The sequence below is a fragment of the Mesoplodon bidens genome (assembly GCF_964165515.1).
Source record: "Mesoplodon bidens genome assembly, chromosome: 3".
Taxonomy (NCBI): domain Eukaryota; kingdom Metazoa; phylum Chordata; class Mammalia; order Artiodactyla; family Ziphiidae; genus Mesoplodon; species Mesoplodon bidens.
Genome location: NC_138178.1, coordinates 132,506,747 through 132,523,792, shown reverse-complemented (window position 1 = coordinate 132,523,792; position 17,046 = coordinate 132,506,747). Strand labels below are relative to the sequence as shown.

General features: G+C 38.0%; 1 protein-coding gene across 1 annotated transcript in view; it reads left to right on the top strand.

Moving 5' to 3' along the window:
• Positions 1–17,046, top strand: part of WDHD1 (WD repeat and HMG-box DNA binding protein 1) — a 62,718-nt gene that overhangs the window by 34,309 nt on the left and 11,363 nt on the right. Inside the window, exons 15-21 of the mRNA XM_081228842.1 lie at positions 1,880–2,017; positions 3,653–3,809; positions 12,868–12,982; positions 13,851–13,982; positions 16,065–16,288; positions 16,373–16,491; positions 16,681–16,737. Coding sequence (XP_081084968.1) covers positions 1,880–2,017; positions 3,653–3,809; positions 12,868–12,982; positions 13,851–13,982; positions 16,065–16,288; positions 16,373–16,491; positions 16,681–16,737 — 942 coding nt within the window. The remainder of the gene's footprint in view (positions 1–1,879; positions 2,018–3,652; positions 3,810–12,867; positions 12,983–13,850; positions 13,983–16,064; positions 16,289–16,372; positions 16,492–16,680; positions 16,738–17,046) is intronic.

Genomic DNA, 17,046 nt, shown 5'->3' with positions numbered 1-17,046 from the left:
ATACATACCTGCAGATATAACTAGAATGAAAGTCTCATGGACAGTATTTACTCTTTGATTTCATTTTTCTTTAAATTCTGGTTGTAACTCTGGATTGATTTCATGACTCACAGGTCAAAAAATGCAGTTTGAGAAACTACTTTGGGATATCTCATTAACACCCATGGCTTTAATACATCTATATGTTCATGACTTCTACATTAGTATCACCAGCCCTACCCACTCCTTGTGTCTCCAGACTTACATATCCAATTGCCGACTTGAAATCTCTATGTAGAGTTTTGATATTTATCTCATACTTAACTTGGTCACAATAAAGCCTCTGGGCTTTCTTTTTCCCTCCAAACTTGCTTCTTAGTTTTTCCATTTCAGTAAACGTCATACTATCAATCTAGCTACTCAAGCCAGAAATGTTAAGAGTTATCCTCTTTTTCCCTCACGTCCCCACATCACTCTGTCAGCAAAGTCATTATCATGTCAGTTCACACAACGCATTGTACATCTGTCTCTTTTTATCTCCACTAAAACCCTGGTGCAACCCAGACATCATCTCTTGGACTGTTGGAATAACCTCCTAACTAGCTTTTCAGCTTCAATTCTTGCCTGCCACAATCCATTCTCCACATAGCAGCCTAGGTGACTTTTTTTTTTTTTTTTTTTTTTTTTGCGGTACGTGGGCCTCTCACTGCTGTGGCCTCTCCCGTTGCGGAGCACAGGCTCCGGACACGCAGGCTCAGCGGCCATGGCTCACGGGCCCAGCCGCTCCGCAGCATGTGGGATCTTCCCAGACCGGGGCACGAACCTGCGTCCCCCGCATCGGCAGGCGGACTCTCCACCACTGCGCCACCAGGGAAGCCCCCTAGGTGACTTTTTAAAAACATAAATCCAATCACTTTCCTATTCTGCTCAGAATCCTCTGATGTCTTCCTATTGCTTTAGAATAAAAATCAAACTTGTTATCCCAGGTGGCAAGGTCCTACATGATCTGACCTTTGCCTGCCTCTTCAACCTCATCTCTTACCACTTTTTTTCTTGTTACTGGTTCTGGCCCTACTGGCTTCTTTGTGTTCTTCAAACTCACCAAGCTTGTTCCCAGCTTAGGCCCTTTTCATTAGCTTTTCTCTGTCTACTGTAGTGCTCCTACCCCTATCGTTTGGATGGCTGACTCCAACTTGGAAATCATATCTCAGTTTAAATTTCACTTTCTCAAAAGGCCACTTTTGTCTGTCCAATCTAAAGTAGCCACTCAGTCTGACACTCTGTATCACATTAGTATTTTTTTTTTTTTTTTTTTGCGGTATGCGGGCCTCTCACTGTTGTGGCCTCTCCCGTTGTGGAGCACAGGCTCCGGACGCACAGGCTCAGCGGCCATGGCACACGGGCCTAGCCGCTCCGCGGCATGTGGGATCTTCCCGGACTGGGGCACGAACCCGTGTCCCCTGCATCGGCAGGCGGACTCTCAACCACTGCGCCACCAGGGAAGCCCCACATTAGTATTTTAATCTTTGATAATGACACTTAGTATTTTCTTTCTTTCTAAATTAGCTTTTCCTCTCCTACCTGAATGAGTTTCATGAGAACACTGACTTTGTCTTGTTTACCATTGTAGCCTCAGTACCTGGTACAAAGTAAGCTCTCTTTAAATACTTCTTGAGTGAATGAATTACCACTTATAAACACTTTATATAAATAGTCCATGTAACATACTGTTCTGCTTCTAATCCCTGAATGGTGCCTCAGGTAAGTGGCTTATCTATAAAAAGTACTGCTAACTTAGGAATTTATCACAAAATAAAATTCAATTCAGAGAAGATAATTTAGACTACATGATAGCTAAATAACCTTTGATACCTGATTTATATTTACATTTTCTCCCTAGGTACAGGATTTGATGGGGATCAGTGCCTTGGAGTTCAACTGCTAGAGCTGGGGAAAAAGAAAAAACAAATTTTACATGGTGATCCTCTTCCTCTTACAAGGAAATCCTACCTTGTATGGCTTGGCTTTTCAGCTGAAGGCAAGATAAATTCATTTATATTTAAGTCATTTTTCAAGAAGAAAATTGCTTCATTATTTATTCCTAATTAATTTGCTTAAAGATAAATTGTCTATATTTTATGTTTAAATTTATTTTAATATATTGGCTGAACTGGAAACTGGAATTTCCAGGCGAGGTAGCCACTGTTTTATGTACAAGATCTCTTCTTCATCAGAATTCTGATTAGAACACTTACAAAGAGGGAAATAAGTTTTTCTGAAAGTTTATTAGCTAGCAAAAAGGAGATACAAATCACTGTTCAAGTTTTGGCTTTTTTAGCAGATTCTTCGTGAAGATCAGGAATTTTCTACTGATTTCCACTATAGTAACCACTAACCACATGTGGCTATATAGAGAGCACTTGAAAAGGGGCTAATTTGAGTTGAGGTGTGCTATAACTATAAAATACTCTCCAAATTTTGAAGGCTTAGTATGAAATAAAAAAAGTGTAAAAAATTTCTATAATTCTTTTACATTGATTACATGTTAAAATGATAATATTTTAGATATATTGGATTTAATAAAATATATTATTAAAATTAACTTCACTTTTTTTCCCCCTTCTGTCATGTGGCAGGAGGAAATCAAAAATTACATTTGTGGCCCACATGATATTCCTATTGAACAGTGTGCTGTTGTAGACTCACTAACAGTGGGTTATGACAAATGATTTGAAGGACACTGAGGAGTACCTTATTTTAAGACACTTGTTAACCCTATCTTCTGGCTTAAATATTTCTATTATTGGAGATTCATGCCCTTTAATTACATCATTGGAAACTCTAGTTTGTCTTTTAAAAAAACCCAACCATTTCTGGATGTGTTTTCTATTGGGATATTAATTAGTCACTTATGCTTTAATAATGTGACCATTACTAACTTCCATTCATATAGCTTTATTTTTTTCTCCCAGTTACCAATCAAATCTAGACCCTGAGGAAACTGCTGTTTGCAGAGTAAGAGGAGTGTGAAGTCACAGATAAAAAAAGGATAATTAGGGAATTTGCCACGTACTTCCTGAAATGGGAGCAGAGTAGGTGGGAAACAGGGATGCTTACTTGTTTCCTAGGTAAGTCTAGGAGCAGAACAGTGGGGAACTGTTGGGGAACAGAACAGTGACAAGGCCAAGAGATGGGGGAGGAAGAAGAGTACTAAAGACAGATTTCTCTACATCATCACCTTGCATTAGGTTCTCCTCATTTTTCCAAGTCTCTCTTGACCAAGGAAACTTCAGATTCAATTTTAACTTCTTTACTGAAATAGGCTTTGAAAAACTGCTGTATTCCAGCAGGTGGCATAGTTTTCACTGAATTGATCAGGGTTTTTTTTCCTCTTTTTTTTGAATAAATTTTAGTCACATCACATGCAATTTTTTTTTCCTTTGATTCAGTTAGGTCTTACTCTATGTGGTTAGTGAAATTTTATGGGAAATAATCTTGGATTATTTGCCTTTTGGGTTTGGCGGAGGTTTTTGTTTGTTTGGTTGGTTTTTTTTGTTTTTTGTTTTGCTTTTGAATTGAAAGTTGATTGATGGGTGTGTGTATTTGAAAAAGGATTTATTTAACAAATATGTAGCTATGTTTCCAGGTGATTTGTTTTTCTTTTGGTATATAGGTACCCCATTTAATGTGGATTCAGAAGGCATTGTTCGAATGCTTAACAGAGGACTTGGTCATACATGGACTCCTGTATGTAACACAAGAGAGCACTGCAAAGGGAAATCTGATCACTACTGGGTGGTTGGTATCCATGAAAATCCCCAGCAACTGAGGTGGGCTATTAGAAAATGCTTAGTTGACTCTTTTTTAAAAAGTACTTTGAAATTCTTTATTATGCTTATCTTTAAAGGTATTTTTTAAAACTTTAACCTTAGCTCATTTACTTGCTTTCCATATTCACTAAATTAGGAATTTGTTTACATTCACTTTGAATTTTTCAGCCAGTTGCTTGACTTGGAACCTATTGAGCAAAATAGAAACTAAGGGAATTCCCTGGAGGTCCAGTGGTTAGGACTCTGCGCTTCCACTGCAGGGGGCATGGTTTTAATCCCTGGTCAGAGAACTAAGATCCCGCAAGCCGAGCTGCATGGCTTAAAAAAAAGAAAACAAGTTTATTAGTGTGACTAGCATTATTTCAGCCAGATAGGGAGGGGAATTTTGGGTAAACATCACATTTCATCTTTTATTATAGCCTTTTATTTTAAACTTTGATTTAGAATTGAATATATAATTTAGTTGCTTTTTGAGATTTTTAGCTTAATTGTTGTTATAGGGGAGTGGGCTAGTAGAAATTTAGTAGTTGACTGCAAGTGTAGAATTCTCAGTACATATAGTCTCTATTCAGTATTGTGTTGAGTATTTAACTCTTTTTTGACACCAGATATCTTCTTGGTCTAAAAGACTGTCAGTGACATTGTACAGATACTTGGTGAACAAAGAAGTCTCTGCTTTCATGGAGTTTATAGTCTGATTGGGGAGACAGATAACAGAAACAACTAAATATTAATTACTACTTAGAATAAATACTACCCGTTAATCTGAGCAGACCCATGATGAAGAATAACAGAAGAGCATTTTCTAGATAGTATGGTCATAGAAGATTCTTTTTTTTAAATAAATTTATATATTTATTTATTTATTTTTGGCTGCATTGGATCTTCGTTGCTGCGCACGAGCTTTCTCTAGTTGTAGTAAGTGGGGGCTACACTTCGTTGTGGTGCACAGGCTCTAGGCTTGCGGGCTCAGTAGTTGTGGCACATGGCTCAGTAGTTGTGGCTCGTGGGCTCTAGAGCGCAGGCTCAGTAGTTATAGCGCACGGGCTTAGTTGCTCCACAGCATGTGAGATCTTCCTGGACCAGGGCTCGAACCCGTCTTCCCTTCATTGGCAGGTGGATTCTTTTTTTTTTTTTTTTTTGCGGTACGTGGGCCTCTCACTGTTTTGGCCTCTCCCGTTGCGGAGCACAGGCTCCGGACGCGCAGGCTCAGTGGCCATGGCTCACGGGCCCAGCCGCTCCGTGGCATATGGGATCCTCCCGGACCGGGGCACGAACCCGTATCCCCTGCATCGGCAGGCGGACTCTCAACCACTGCGCCACCAGGGAGGCCCGGCAGGTGGATTCTTAACCACTGCGCCACCAGGGAAGTCCCAGTCATAGAAGACTCTTAATGGAGGTAGTATTTAGAATGAGACCTGGAGGCCAAGGGGGTCTGTTACGGAAGAATGGATTGAAAAGCAGTCCATGAAGGGTAAACAGCATGTACAAAGGCTGTGAGGTCAGAAAGAACTTGGTGTGTTTGAGGAATTAGAAGGATGTAAACATGGCTGGAGTACAAAGAAGCAAGGGGTAGCAGGGAATATAAATCCAAGTTGGTATCAGTAAGTTAGACATAGGCTGCATTATAGGCCATGATAGAGAAGTTTGGATTTCTTTGAAGTATAACAAGAAGTCATTCAAGGGTTTTATCCAAGGGAATGATATAATCTGATTTATACTATAAAAAGACAAATGTATGTGGTAAATGGATTGGCAAGGGTAGGACTGGAAGCAGGGAGACCAATTTTTCAACCAGGGATTTTTCCACTCTTCTGGGGATGTTTGGAAATGTGGGGTATTGTTTTTAGTTGTCACAAGGATTAGGACTTACTCTATCATTCAGAGTAGGCTGGAACTAGTATGGGGCAGTGGAAATGAAGAGAAGCAGGTTCAAGATAGAAACAGGATTTGCTGGTAGTTTGGGGGTTGGGAATGAGAGAGGAATCAATGCCACCTACATTTCTAGTTAAAGCTACTAGATAAATAGTTGTACCATTTATAGAAATAAGGAAGATAAAAATGAATACTTTCTTGGGTGTGTTAAGCCTGCACAATATCCAAAGGAAGATATCAAGAAGGTGTTGGGGGCTTCCCTGGTGAAGCAGTGGTTAAGAATCCACCTGCCAATGCAGGAGACATGGGTTTGGGCCCTGGTCTGGGAAGATCCCACATGCCACAGAGCAACTAAGCCCGTGCGTCGCAACTACTGAGCCTGCGCTCTAGAGCCTGCCAGCTACAACTATTGAGCCTGCATGCCACAACTACTGAAGCCCACGCACCTAGAGCCCGTGCTCTGCGACAAGAGAAGCCTCCGCAATGAGAAGCCTGCACACCACAATGAAGAGTAGACCTCGCTCACCGCAACCAGAGAAAAGCCCGCTCGCAGCAACGAAGACCCAAAATGGCCAAAGATAAATTAATTAATTAAAAAAAAAGAGAGAGAAAATACTTAACTTTAAAAAAAAAAAGGATGGTATTGGAATATATGATTCAAACTCAGAAATTTTGGCTGGTTATATACATTTGGGAATCATCAGATTATAGAAGGTATATAAAGTTATAGTAATAAATGAGAAGGAAGAGACAAAAGGTATCAGTCCAACCCCAAAGAAATTCCAGCATTTAGAGGTCAGTTATTGGAGTAGAAGCTTTTGAATGAGAAAAAGGAAGATTAGCTAAGCAATTAAGAGAAAAATCGCCTGAAGAGGGTCATGTCATAGAAACTGTAAGTGGAGACTATTTCAAGAAGCAATAATCAGAAAGGGAAATTAAAATGGCTTTCAAATATATGAAAACATGATAGATGTCACTTGAAGTAAGATTAAACACAAATCAGAACTAAAAAGAGATTTCTCTTTTTACCTATTAAATTAGAAGAATCTGAAAATTTGATAACACTCTTAGCTGGTGAGGCTGTGGGGAAATAACCACGTTTATGTATTGCTGACGGGAGTGTAAGTTGGTCACAATCCCTGTGGAAAGCAATTTGTCAGGAACTATCAGAATTAGAAATGCATATGCCCTTTGACCCAGTGAATCTGTCTTTAGGATTTATCCTGCTGAAAAACTAGTACTTGCTATTTGAAGTATAATCCATGGAAAAGAACACATATAATAAATGTTGGCAAGGGTGTGGAGAAAAGGGAACCCACATATACTGTTGGTGGGAATGTAAATTGGTACAGCCACTGTGGAGAACAGTATGGAAGTTTCTTAAAAAGCTAAAAATAAACCCAGAAATGACCCAGAAATTCCACTGCTGGGTATATATCTGAAGAAAACCAAAAACACTAAGTGGAGAAGATTCATGCATCCCCGTGTTCGTAGCAGTGTTATTTACAGTTGTCAAGTTATGGAAGCAACCTAAGTGTCCATCAAATGCTGAATGGATAAAGAAGATGTGGTATATATACATGATTTTTTTTTTTTTTTTGCGGTACGCGGACCTCTCATTGTTGTGGCCTCTCCTGTCATGGAGCACAGGCTCCGGACGCGCAGGCTCAGCGGCTATGGCTCACGGGCCCCGCTGCTCCGCGGCATGTGGGATCCTCCCGGTCCGGGGCATGAACCCATGTCCCCTGCATCGGCAGGCAGACTCTCAGCCACTGCGCCACCAGGGAAGCCCTACATGATTTTTTAAAAGATATTTTATCAGGTGTAATGAGAGGGAAGAAGATAGGTGCAAATGCAGATAGATTTAGTGGATGAAAGGTGACAGGAATTCTTGTCTGATGCCTTCTGTTTTGGTGGCAGATTTTGAAGCAAGATAGAGGGGATTTTTGAAGGCATTGGTAGGCAAGTGTGGATGTTTGAGAAGACATAGTCTTCTTAAAGAATGTGAAATTGAACTTAGTAGAAAATCATAGAGGAATTGCTGGTTATTATTTCTGTATGTCGTGTGTTTTCAAAGTCTCCAGATAGTCCATTATTGACATATTTAGTATCAGAAGGAATTTATTAAACTTTTTAAAAATTCTAATTAATTAAGTTTTGGCTGCGTTGGGTCTCTGTTGCTGCACACGGGCTTTCTCTAGTTGGGGCAAGCGGGGGCTACTCTTCGTTGCAGTTCACCGGCTTCTCATTGTGGTGGCTTCTATTGTTGCGGAGCACAGGCTCTAGGCACTCGGGCTTCAGTAGTTGTGGCTCGCGGGCTCTAGAGCATAGGCTCAGCAGTTGTGGTGCACGGGCTTAGTTGCTCTGCAGCATGTGGGATCTTCGTGGACCAGGGCTCAAACCCGTGTCCCCTGCGTTGGCAGGCAGATTCTTAACCACTGCACCACCGGGGAAGTCCCTAGTTAACTGTTTCTAACAGTTCTTAGAGTGTAGGTTGTTCTCAGGGATTTTTTTACATGTCTGTTTCCAGGAATCAAGTTTTTAGTAACTTGAATGAAAGAATTCATATTTTATCTTAATCAGAGGTTTAGTTTTTAACCTAAAAGGATTTTTACTGTTCCATCTAATGTTTATTCAAGTAAGATTATTCATTTTGTTTGTTAATATTATTATCTTAAGGAAGTATGTGAAGTTATTCATTTGCAATGAATAATTTTGGTTTTTCATTTAATATTAAAACTATTTTATCAAGTTCAATTTTTACACCCCCTAATAATTTGTACAGCTGGCTTTTTTTTTCTTACTTGCTTTATAGTTAAGATCTGTGAAGAGTTTTAACTCTCATTAAAAGACATGATAATTACAGCTGGTAACATTTAACTTAAATTCAACATGGGCTTCCCTGGTGGCTCAGTGGTTAAGAATCCGCCTGCCAGTGCAGGGGACATGGGTTCAAGCCCTGGCCCGGGAAGATCCCACATGCCACGGAGCAACTAAGCCCATGTGCCACAACTACTGAGCCTGTGCTCTGAAGCCCGTGAGCCACAACTACTGAAGCCTGCATGCCTAGAGCCTGTGCTCCGCAGCAGGAGAAGCCACCGCAATGGGAAGCCCGTGCACCACAACAAAGAGTAGACCCCGCTCGCCACAACTAGAGAAAGCCCGCGTGCAGTAACAAAGACCCAACATAGCCATAAATAAATTAATTAATTAATTTAAAAAATTTCAACATGGGATAAAAAAAATAATGGACTTCAAATTACAGTTTTTGACTTGGAAGGATTTTAGAAATTGTCTAGGCCAGTGGCTCCTGACATTTTTAAGCATAAGAGTCCTTTTAAATGTCAAAGCATTTCATGACCTACAAATGATAGCAGCTTATACAGTGAGTATCAGTTGATAGAGAAAATCCATAACAGCAGGAAATTTCTATAGACATAAAGATTATATTTGAACCTAAATTTGTATTATAAGTTACATCATGTACATGCATGTGAAAATTCTAGTACATAAAGTAGAAACTCTTTTATTCATTCTACAGACAGTTCATGGTGCCCGTGTGAATGCATGGTCACTTTGCAATAGCTCAGCAGCCCTACAGGGATAAAAAAATGAGAACCACCAGTTTCTTTTGGTCTAGTTCCTGTGCTCTGCCTTTACTCCTGGTCCTTTTCCCCAATTTTTACAGGTGAGAAAACTGAGGCCCAAAAAGATTAAGTAACTTGGGATCACACAGCTAGCTAGTAGCAAAAAATTACTGTATTTTCTCTGTTGAAATACAGGAACAGTGGAAGTTGAGTTGATAAATAGATTGAAAGAATAAACTTATCCCTAAGGACTGGCTTATTCTAGGGGATAATTGAATTACTGAGGGAAATCTCATACCGCTGACATTTGAAACACTGAGAAGATAATGCTGAAAAATATATGTACTTGTATATACCGTGATAAATTGATCAGAATGTTTTTCACTTTTTCCTGGCTTTATTCTGGAAGAATCAACTTGAATAAGAATGTTTTTCAAAGATTGGAAGTTACATTTCTCAGTATGGCCTACTGCGCTTCTCATACCAGCTTTCCTTACATTTAGACACATGTAGAGGATGATTAATTTCCTTCCTATTGATAGAGAGGTCCGTGAAAGCCCAGGGAAGAAAACTGTACAACCATCTTTAGTAGCCTGCTGCTGTGTTTAATGAGACTTAATTATCCTTGCTATCAAGAAATTCATTCTTATATTTATTTAAATCTCACGCTTCCGTTTGCTCTCAGTGTTCGTGGTAAAGATAGCAAACCACTTGCTCCTCTGGAAAGGCAGCATTTCGTAATGGTCCAGCGCTGGAACCTGCTGCACTATCCTGGCTGAAATGTTCACTGTGTAGCCCTGGCCATGACATTTAGACACTCTGTGCCTCTGTTTCCTCATTTCTAAAACCAGGATGAAGCTAGTACCCATCTCACAGAACTACTGTGAAGATGAAGTGATGTAGTACTTAGAACAGTGCCTGGCCCTTAGTGAGTGTTCATTGAATGTCAGTTGTTAATAACAACAGTAGTTTTCTTACCGTCACTACTTTAAGGCATTTAGCCTTGTATTTCATGGATAATGATTATCTGTTTTTATAATCTTTCCATTTAAAATACATTTTCTAACCCAGATTCAGCAGTATTTTTGCTTTCTTTTTGGTGAGGAAATATATTTTGTTAAAAATAATTTTTAAAAAATTCATTTGAATCAGTACAAAACACCTGCCTTTAATTACTGATGTGTAGCGTATCTGATTTCCTACCTCTGTTTGAAATGAACTTCAGTTTAGCAGAAATTGTCTTTATGGTTTCCTCTGAAGATTTTTTTTTATTGTCACCACTGGTTAATACATAACTGAGAGTTTACTAATTTTCGTGCCACAATCTAATTTGCAGTCTACAAACATCAATGTTCCTTTTCTCTTTAGTTTAGTTTTTTACCTTATTCTGCTTTATTTTTTGATATTAGAACATATTTATTTAATGATATTTTACGCAGGCACTTCATATCAGGCATTCTCTTTGGTTTTTAAAAACTCTTAAGAGTTATTTAATGCACTTGAAAACAGACTTTTTTTTGCAAGTTATGTTCATTTAACAAGCATTTGCTAAAAGTACTGACTACATGTCCTATGCTACATGAAGATAAATTGGGCCAGCAGCCTGGAAGAGTTGGCTGGTAAAATCATTATCTGCTCCTGAGTCAGTGCTCTAAAAGAGTTAAATCCCCTCGAACACTGAAAAGAGTCCCATGCATCACAGAAGACAAGCAAAACTCACTAACTCTTAGAAACTTATTCTGGACATTGGCCCCAGTTTTCTCCGGTTTGATATTTTTCAACTCTTTAATATAAGAGAACAAATTTTGTGATTTGTTTGGAAAGGAATTGAAGTAATTTTGTCTCCTTAGTAAACTGTGGTTTATTTTTTCACATTTTATCCTCCAAATGGTTTAGCCACAGTTTCCAGGAAACTCATTCATTGTAGGCAAAACCCATCAAATTAGCAGTCAAATGAGTTTGTTTTTTCCTCTTCTTCCATGAAAGAGATACCCAACAGAGAAAAGGTCTTTTTACTTCAAGTCTTTAAAGCTAAGAAAAGGATAAGAAATGTGAATTGATGCTCTGCTTTGATGTAAATGTGGCTTTAAAAAAACTATTAGTAAAATCCTCATCAATTTTTCTTTATGATAATCGCTTACTATGACTAAATAAAGTATTAGAGTTGTAAAATGTTTTTAAACGGGAGAGTCTGAGTCACTTTATAGAAAAAAAAATGTTAAGGCAGTTAAGATTACTCCCAACGTTCCTCCTAGTTTTGTTAATGTACATATATGCATATGTAATTGCACTCGTCCTTTCTGAATGCACATGTTCTGTCTTCCGTTTTGCATGACTAAAATGGTTTTGTGAATAGGTGCATAACAGAACTGCTACAAGAGGTTTTTCCAACGCTGAGTATTCACATTGCCACCTCATACTATGTGGTGAAAACCACTGATTTATGTGAAATCATAAAAGGGGAGGAGGATTTATGTTAAAAATATTGGAACTCTAAAACCATGTTTGTTTTTATTATATTGTCGCAAAAAGAAGGAAAGGGAGTATTTAAATCTTACTAGAAAGGGAGCCTATGTCATATTCCTGGGTAATGCCACTTATTTATTTTTTAACTATTCTAGTGGACATTTGATAATATTAGAAGATATTTATGAAAAAAATTTTAAACCTGAGGGCCTAATTTCTACTTAGTATTTTCCTTCAAGAAAGGCATAACTTAAAGCCCTGGTTAAAAGGCTGTATTACCGGATGGCTGTTAGTAAGCATTGAACAAGGGTCTATGTTTTTTAAATGACTTTATGAAAATTAGAAAATTTGTCTGTAGTACTTAGAGTGTGCAGTTATGTTTTTCTTATAAATAATTTGGAGTACATACATTAAAAGAGTATTCTGCATATATAAATCACTCTGATGAATGGATACTTTTTAATTCATAAATTGCATTAGTACTCATCCTGATGGGTATATATGAGTGCCTTACATATTGTAGTCAGAAAAGTCCTTGCCAACTGAACTATTACCGCATAAGGCAACCCTTCATTTAGCAGAGCAGATACACAGTATAACCTTTTTATAATAATGATGGATTTTCTGCTTCACTCTCACCAATATCTAATAATAAACACTTATTGGGCATTTCACCCTCTTTTTCTCTTACATGACACTTTCTACCAACAGTACCAAGTGTTTTCAAACTGATGAATGAAAGTGAATATGCTGTATCAGCATTTTATCTTAGGGCAATCTGTTTTATAACATGGATCCCATGACAAGTGTTTATGGCACAATTTCTGTATTTTGGAAGTGGGCATTTTGCTAAGGAAAATCTGAAAAGCTGATTTCACTATTAGTGATTGTTCATTTAATAAAGCTGACGTGAGGAGGAATTTTTGAAGTTCTTGAAGTACGTGGAGGGGTAATTTTGATACTTAATCAGACCTAAAGTACTTTTTTAAAAGAGGAATCTTTTGTATATTATTAAGCCAGCTATTAGAATAATATTATTCCAAGTTACTAACTTTTGGAAAATTTATAATCTAGCAGTTTTTATGATATTTTGGAAAGTTTTTATGGTGAGACTGTTTCTTTCCTGACAGGTGTATTCCTTGCAAAGGTTCTCGATTTCCTCCCACCCTTCCACGCCCTGCTGTAGCTGTATTACCCTTTAAGCTTCCTTACTGTCAGACTGCCACAGAGAAGGGACAAATGGAGGTATGCACAAATCTTACCTTGACACTCTGAGTTTGAAAATACCCTGCCTGTGACACAGGCATTTAAAATTACTCTGATGACCAGTGTTGAGTATTCATTACTTGTGTAATTAAAGAAATGGCAGTAGCTGTGAGGGAGAGGGCTGCTTCCAGGGACTTTGTCTAAGAGGTAAATGGGTGTGACTGTCAGGGCCTCACTAGGGTAAGGCACTCACTCTCGGGCTTGGACAAGTGCCTAAGAGGACGTGCCTTCATGAATTTTGTACCCTTAGGCGCCAGGCTTGCCTCACCTTACTCCTAGCCCTGTGTCATCAAAAGTCATTTGATATCTTGCAGTTAGTTATTCTAAACAAGAAACAAATCAGCTTATAAAAATCTAGTTTACCAAGTTCTCTGAGCATCAACTATGATAGCTAGGAAACTTTAAAATGCTATATACAGTTGACCCTTGAAGAACATGGGTTTGAACTGTGTGGGTCCATTTATACATGGGGTTTTTTCAGTAGTAAATACTACAGTACAGCACCATGCAAGATTGGTTGAATCTGAGGATGCCGAACCTCAGATATGGAGGAACCACATATATATGGAGGGCTAACTATAAGTTATATGCAGATTTTCAACTACACAGAAGGTAGGCACCTCTACCTGCTACATTGTTCAAGGGTCACTGTATTTCCCTTTTTTTTTTTTTTAAGGATAGAAGATAAAGTCAAGCCATAATATCACATTAGAATTGTAAAATAAGCTGTAGAAAGGAATAGTTCAGAAAATATTTTATTCAGAAACTGGTGTCATATGATAAATGTTTAACACTTGCGTGGTTTTCAGCTGATAGTTGGCTCTAAGCAGTTTTTCCATTTTTGCAGGAACAGTACTGGCGTTCAGTTACGTTTCACAACCACCTTGATTATTTAGCTAAAAATGGTTATGAATATGAAGAGAGCACTAAAAATCAAGCAATAAAAGAACAACAGGAACTTTTAATGAAAATGCTTGCGGTGAGTAAAATAAGTATAGTGGGGAAGAAAAGTTAATTTTTTTTCTCTAGGTTGAATTTCTTAATGGTATGTGAATTAGCACCAGGTTCCACAACCTAAAATTCCTAAGTTGTATCTGGTGGGTGTTTTTCTTCCTTAAAAGTTCTGTTTCCCAGTTCACGTTGCAGATTAAATATTTAAGACATTGCCTTGTATCTAAGATCATAGGAAGAAATAAACTCTTCTGGTGCTACCTCCCTTTTTTGTTTTTGCCGACTGGTCTGTGTTTTAATAGGCCCTGTAGGTGATTCAGATGCTTATTAATAAAGTTTGAGGACTGGCTCTAGCTCCTGCTCTTATCATGTGCAGCAAATAAAGTTTGAGTGTAGACTTTTAGGTCTGTAGGCTGAGCAGTCTTAAGCACTTTGATCAGGCTTTTAGATATGCCTGCCTTTTGTTATCCTCTTAGGTAAAAGTTTGTCTGTAGCCAGTGACCAGGTTTGGTCCCCTGGATATTTAAGTACATTTATCTTTAAAGATAAAAAACTTTTTGAAACATAAGATTCATAAGTTTGTGTCCTCATTCCAGGTTGGTTTATGAGGAGGAGTATAATGTAATTTCTTCCGTGCTCTTCTTGCACTAGACTGTAAACACCTTGAGGGCAGTGACCATGTCCTGTTCACTACTTTGCCAGGCAGTGATGTAGTGTCTGATACATAGTGCACCTCAGTATTTCCTAAGAGAGTAAATGGCCCAGACTTTCCATTTTAAAGTTGAGGAAAAAAACTTCTGAGGGAAAAGTGATATCTGAGACCACAGAGCTTATTGTAACTTGTCTCCAAACGGTGATATTCACTATTGTCACCTCTGCAACACTGCCTTGCATTCAGTATTAAAGAAATTTAATTAGTCCACTATAGCGTCAGTTTTGTTCCATTCACAAAGTCCCATTTGTACACCAACATGAACTAGTAACCTTTTTATTTCCTACAACATAGGTAAGGAAACATGTTTGATTTATCTACCATTTAGCCTTAGAGGAGCTTTTCCGCTGGAGTGCGGTGTTCCTCAGCAGGGTGCTAGTAGCACCCTGTTAGTTCTCTAGCATTCCTGCCCCCAGGCAAATGCCCATCGTTCCACCTAATTACTGGGGAAACCACACTACTTTCATGTCCAAATGCCCTCTGAGGTAGAGTACCACCCTGACTGAGAAGTACTGCGTACAGATCAGTGATCCGGGAACACTTGAGAAGGACATACAGGTAAATATCTAAAGTGTCTGTGCTGATGAATCAGACTTGACATGCCTAAGTAACAAAGTAATACTTCTGTGAATTATAAGACCTTTAGTAGTCTTCGACATATTCGTTTTCCTCACATTGTACTTCAGTTGCCTCACTATGAGTTGTCAAAATTCATACCAAAAGAAAAAGTCATGATAAATGAATGTTTCTCATTTTATATTGTAAGTATGAAAAATAGAGCAAGAGAAAGGAGGTTGTTTGCTAATTTGGAAGTTGTATAACTTTCTGGTAGTTAGAGATCATACAGTCATACTTAAAAAGCTAATGGGTAAATCTATTTGCCCACCCACATTCACTTAGTAGCATTTGTGTGCCAATTCTAGGCAAAGTAATAACAAATCATTTACAATTTATTCTTTCTTTCAATTTGCTACCCTGTTTTGTGAGTGCAGGTGGTGGAATGGGCAGGAAAACAAATTTAGGAGAACCATTTTTGAATTTTTAAATAAATCTCTTACTCTCCTTGCAATCAATAACTTGAAATGATATTTCTTATTTCATTGTTGATTGTAAAATACACCATTATTTTACTTATTTAAGTCACTTTACTTAAGTCACTTTACTTATTTAAGTCACTAAGACAGAAAGAAATGCTGCCAATTCAACTGACTCACCATCAATTGTAAGATGCTTCTCAACTTCGGAGAGAGATGTTAAAATGTGTAAAAATGTGCCTCTTAGAATCAGGGATACAATATCTAGAAAACTTTTCTCAGTTCTACTAGTAATATCATTCTTTTATTTTTAAAAAGTTTTACTCAACATAATTTGACTTTTTTCCCCCTTTTTTTCCTTTAGCTTTCTTGTAAACTGGAGCGGGAATTTCGTTGTGTGGAACTTGCTGATCTAATGACTCAGAATGCTGTGAATTTAGCCATTAAATATGCTTCTCGTTCTCGGAGATTAATATTGGCCCAGAGACTTAGTGAACTGGCTGTAGAGAAAGCAGCAGAATCGGCAGCCACCCAAGCTGAAGAAGAGGAAGAAGAAGAAGAGGATTTCAGAAAAAAGTTGAATTCTGGGTAAGAAATGTTTGAGTTTTACCATCCTGAATATTGACTTGGTCTTTTTATAGCCCTTTATTGAATGATATCATTGTCTTTTAGTTACAGTAATACTCCTACAGAGTGGAGTCAGCCAAGGCTCAGAAATCAAGTTGAAGAAGATTCAGAGGATACCGGAGAAGCTGATGATATAGAAGAAAAACCAGAAATACATAAACATGGTAAGATAACATTTTTAAGGCAGTTTAAAGATGAGATGCGTCATGTGTGTGACTTCTCCCCTTTTACTTGGCTGAGGGAAACTGAATACCCATACTTTTCAAGACATCTTTCCTGTCTGATTGTTGATTACAGAAGATGACTTTATCTTCCCATTTACATTGTATTGTTTTATCTTAATTATTCTGTAGGAGAAAACCCATTTTTCAAAAGTGTAAATTCCTCTGATCTGCCAGCTATTAAGTCAGGTAAGCAAATTTTGATTTTGTAATATCAAGAAAATTTTGAAGTAGCCTTTACAGCGATACATCTACTCAAATACACCTTACTCTTCAGGGCCTGTTTTGTTGTTGTTGTTTTTAATCAGAAATGTTTGTGAAACAGTGGTCATTTAACAGATACTTATTAAATGCAGTGGTCAAGTAGACATGCATGTTTGATCCCTGCATAAACCTTATAGTACCAGCTGGCTTTTAAAAGTATATATATATATATATATATATATATATATATATGTTTGATTTTAATATACTTTTACATGTGTACAGATTATTAAA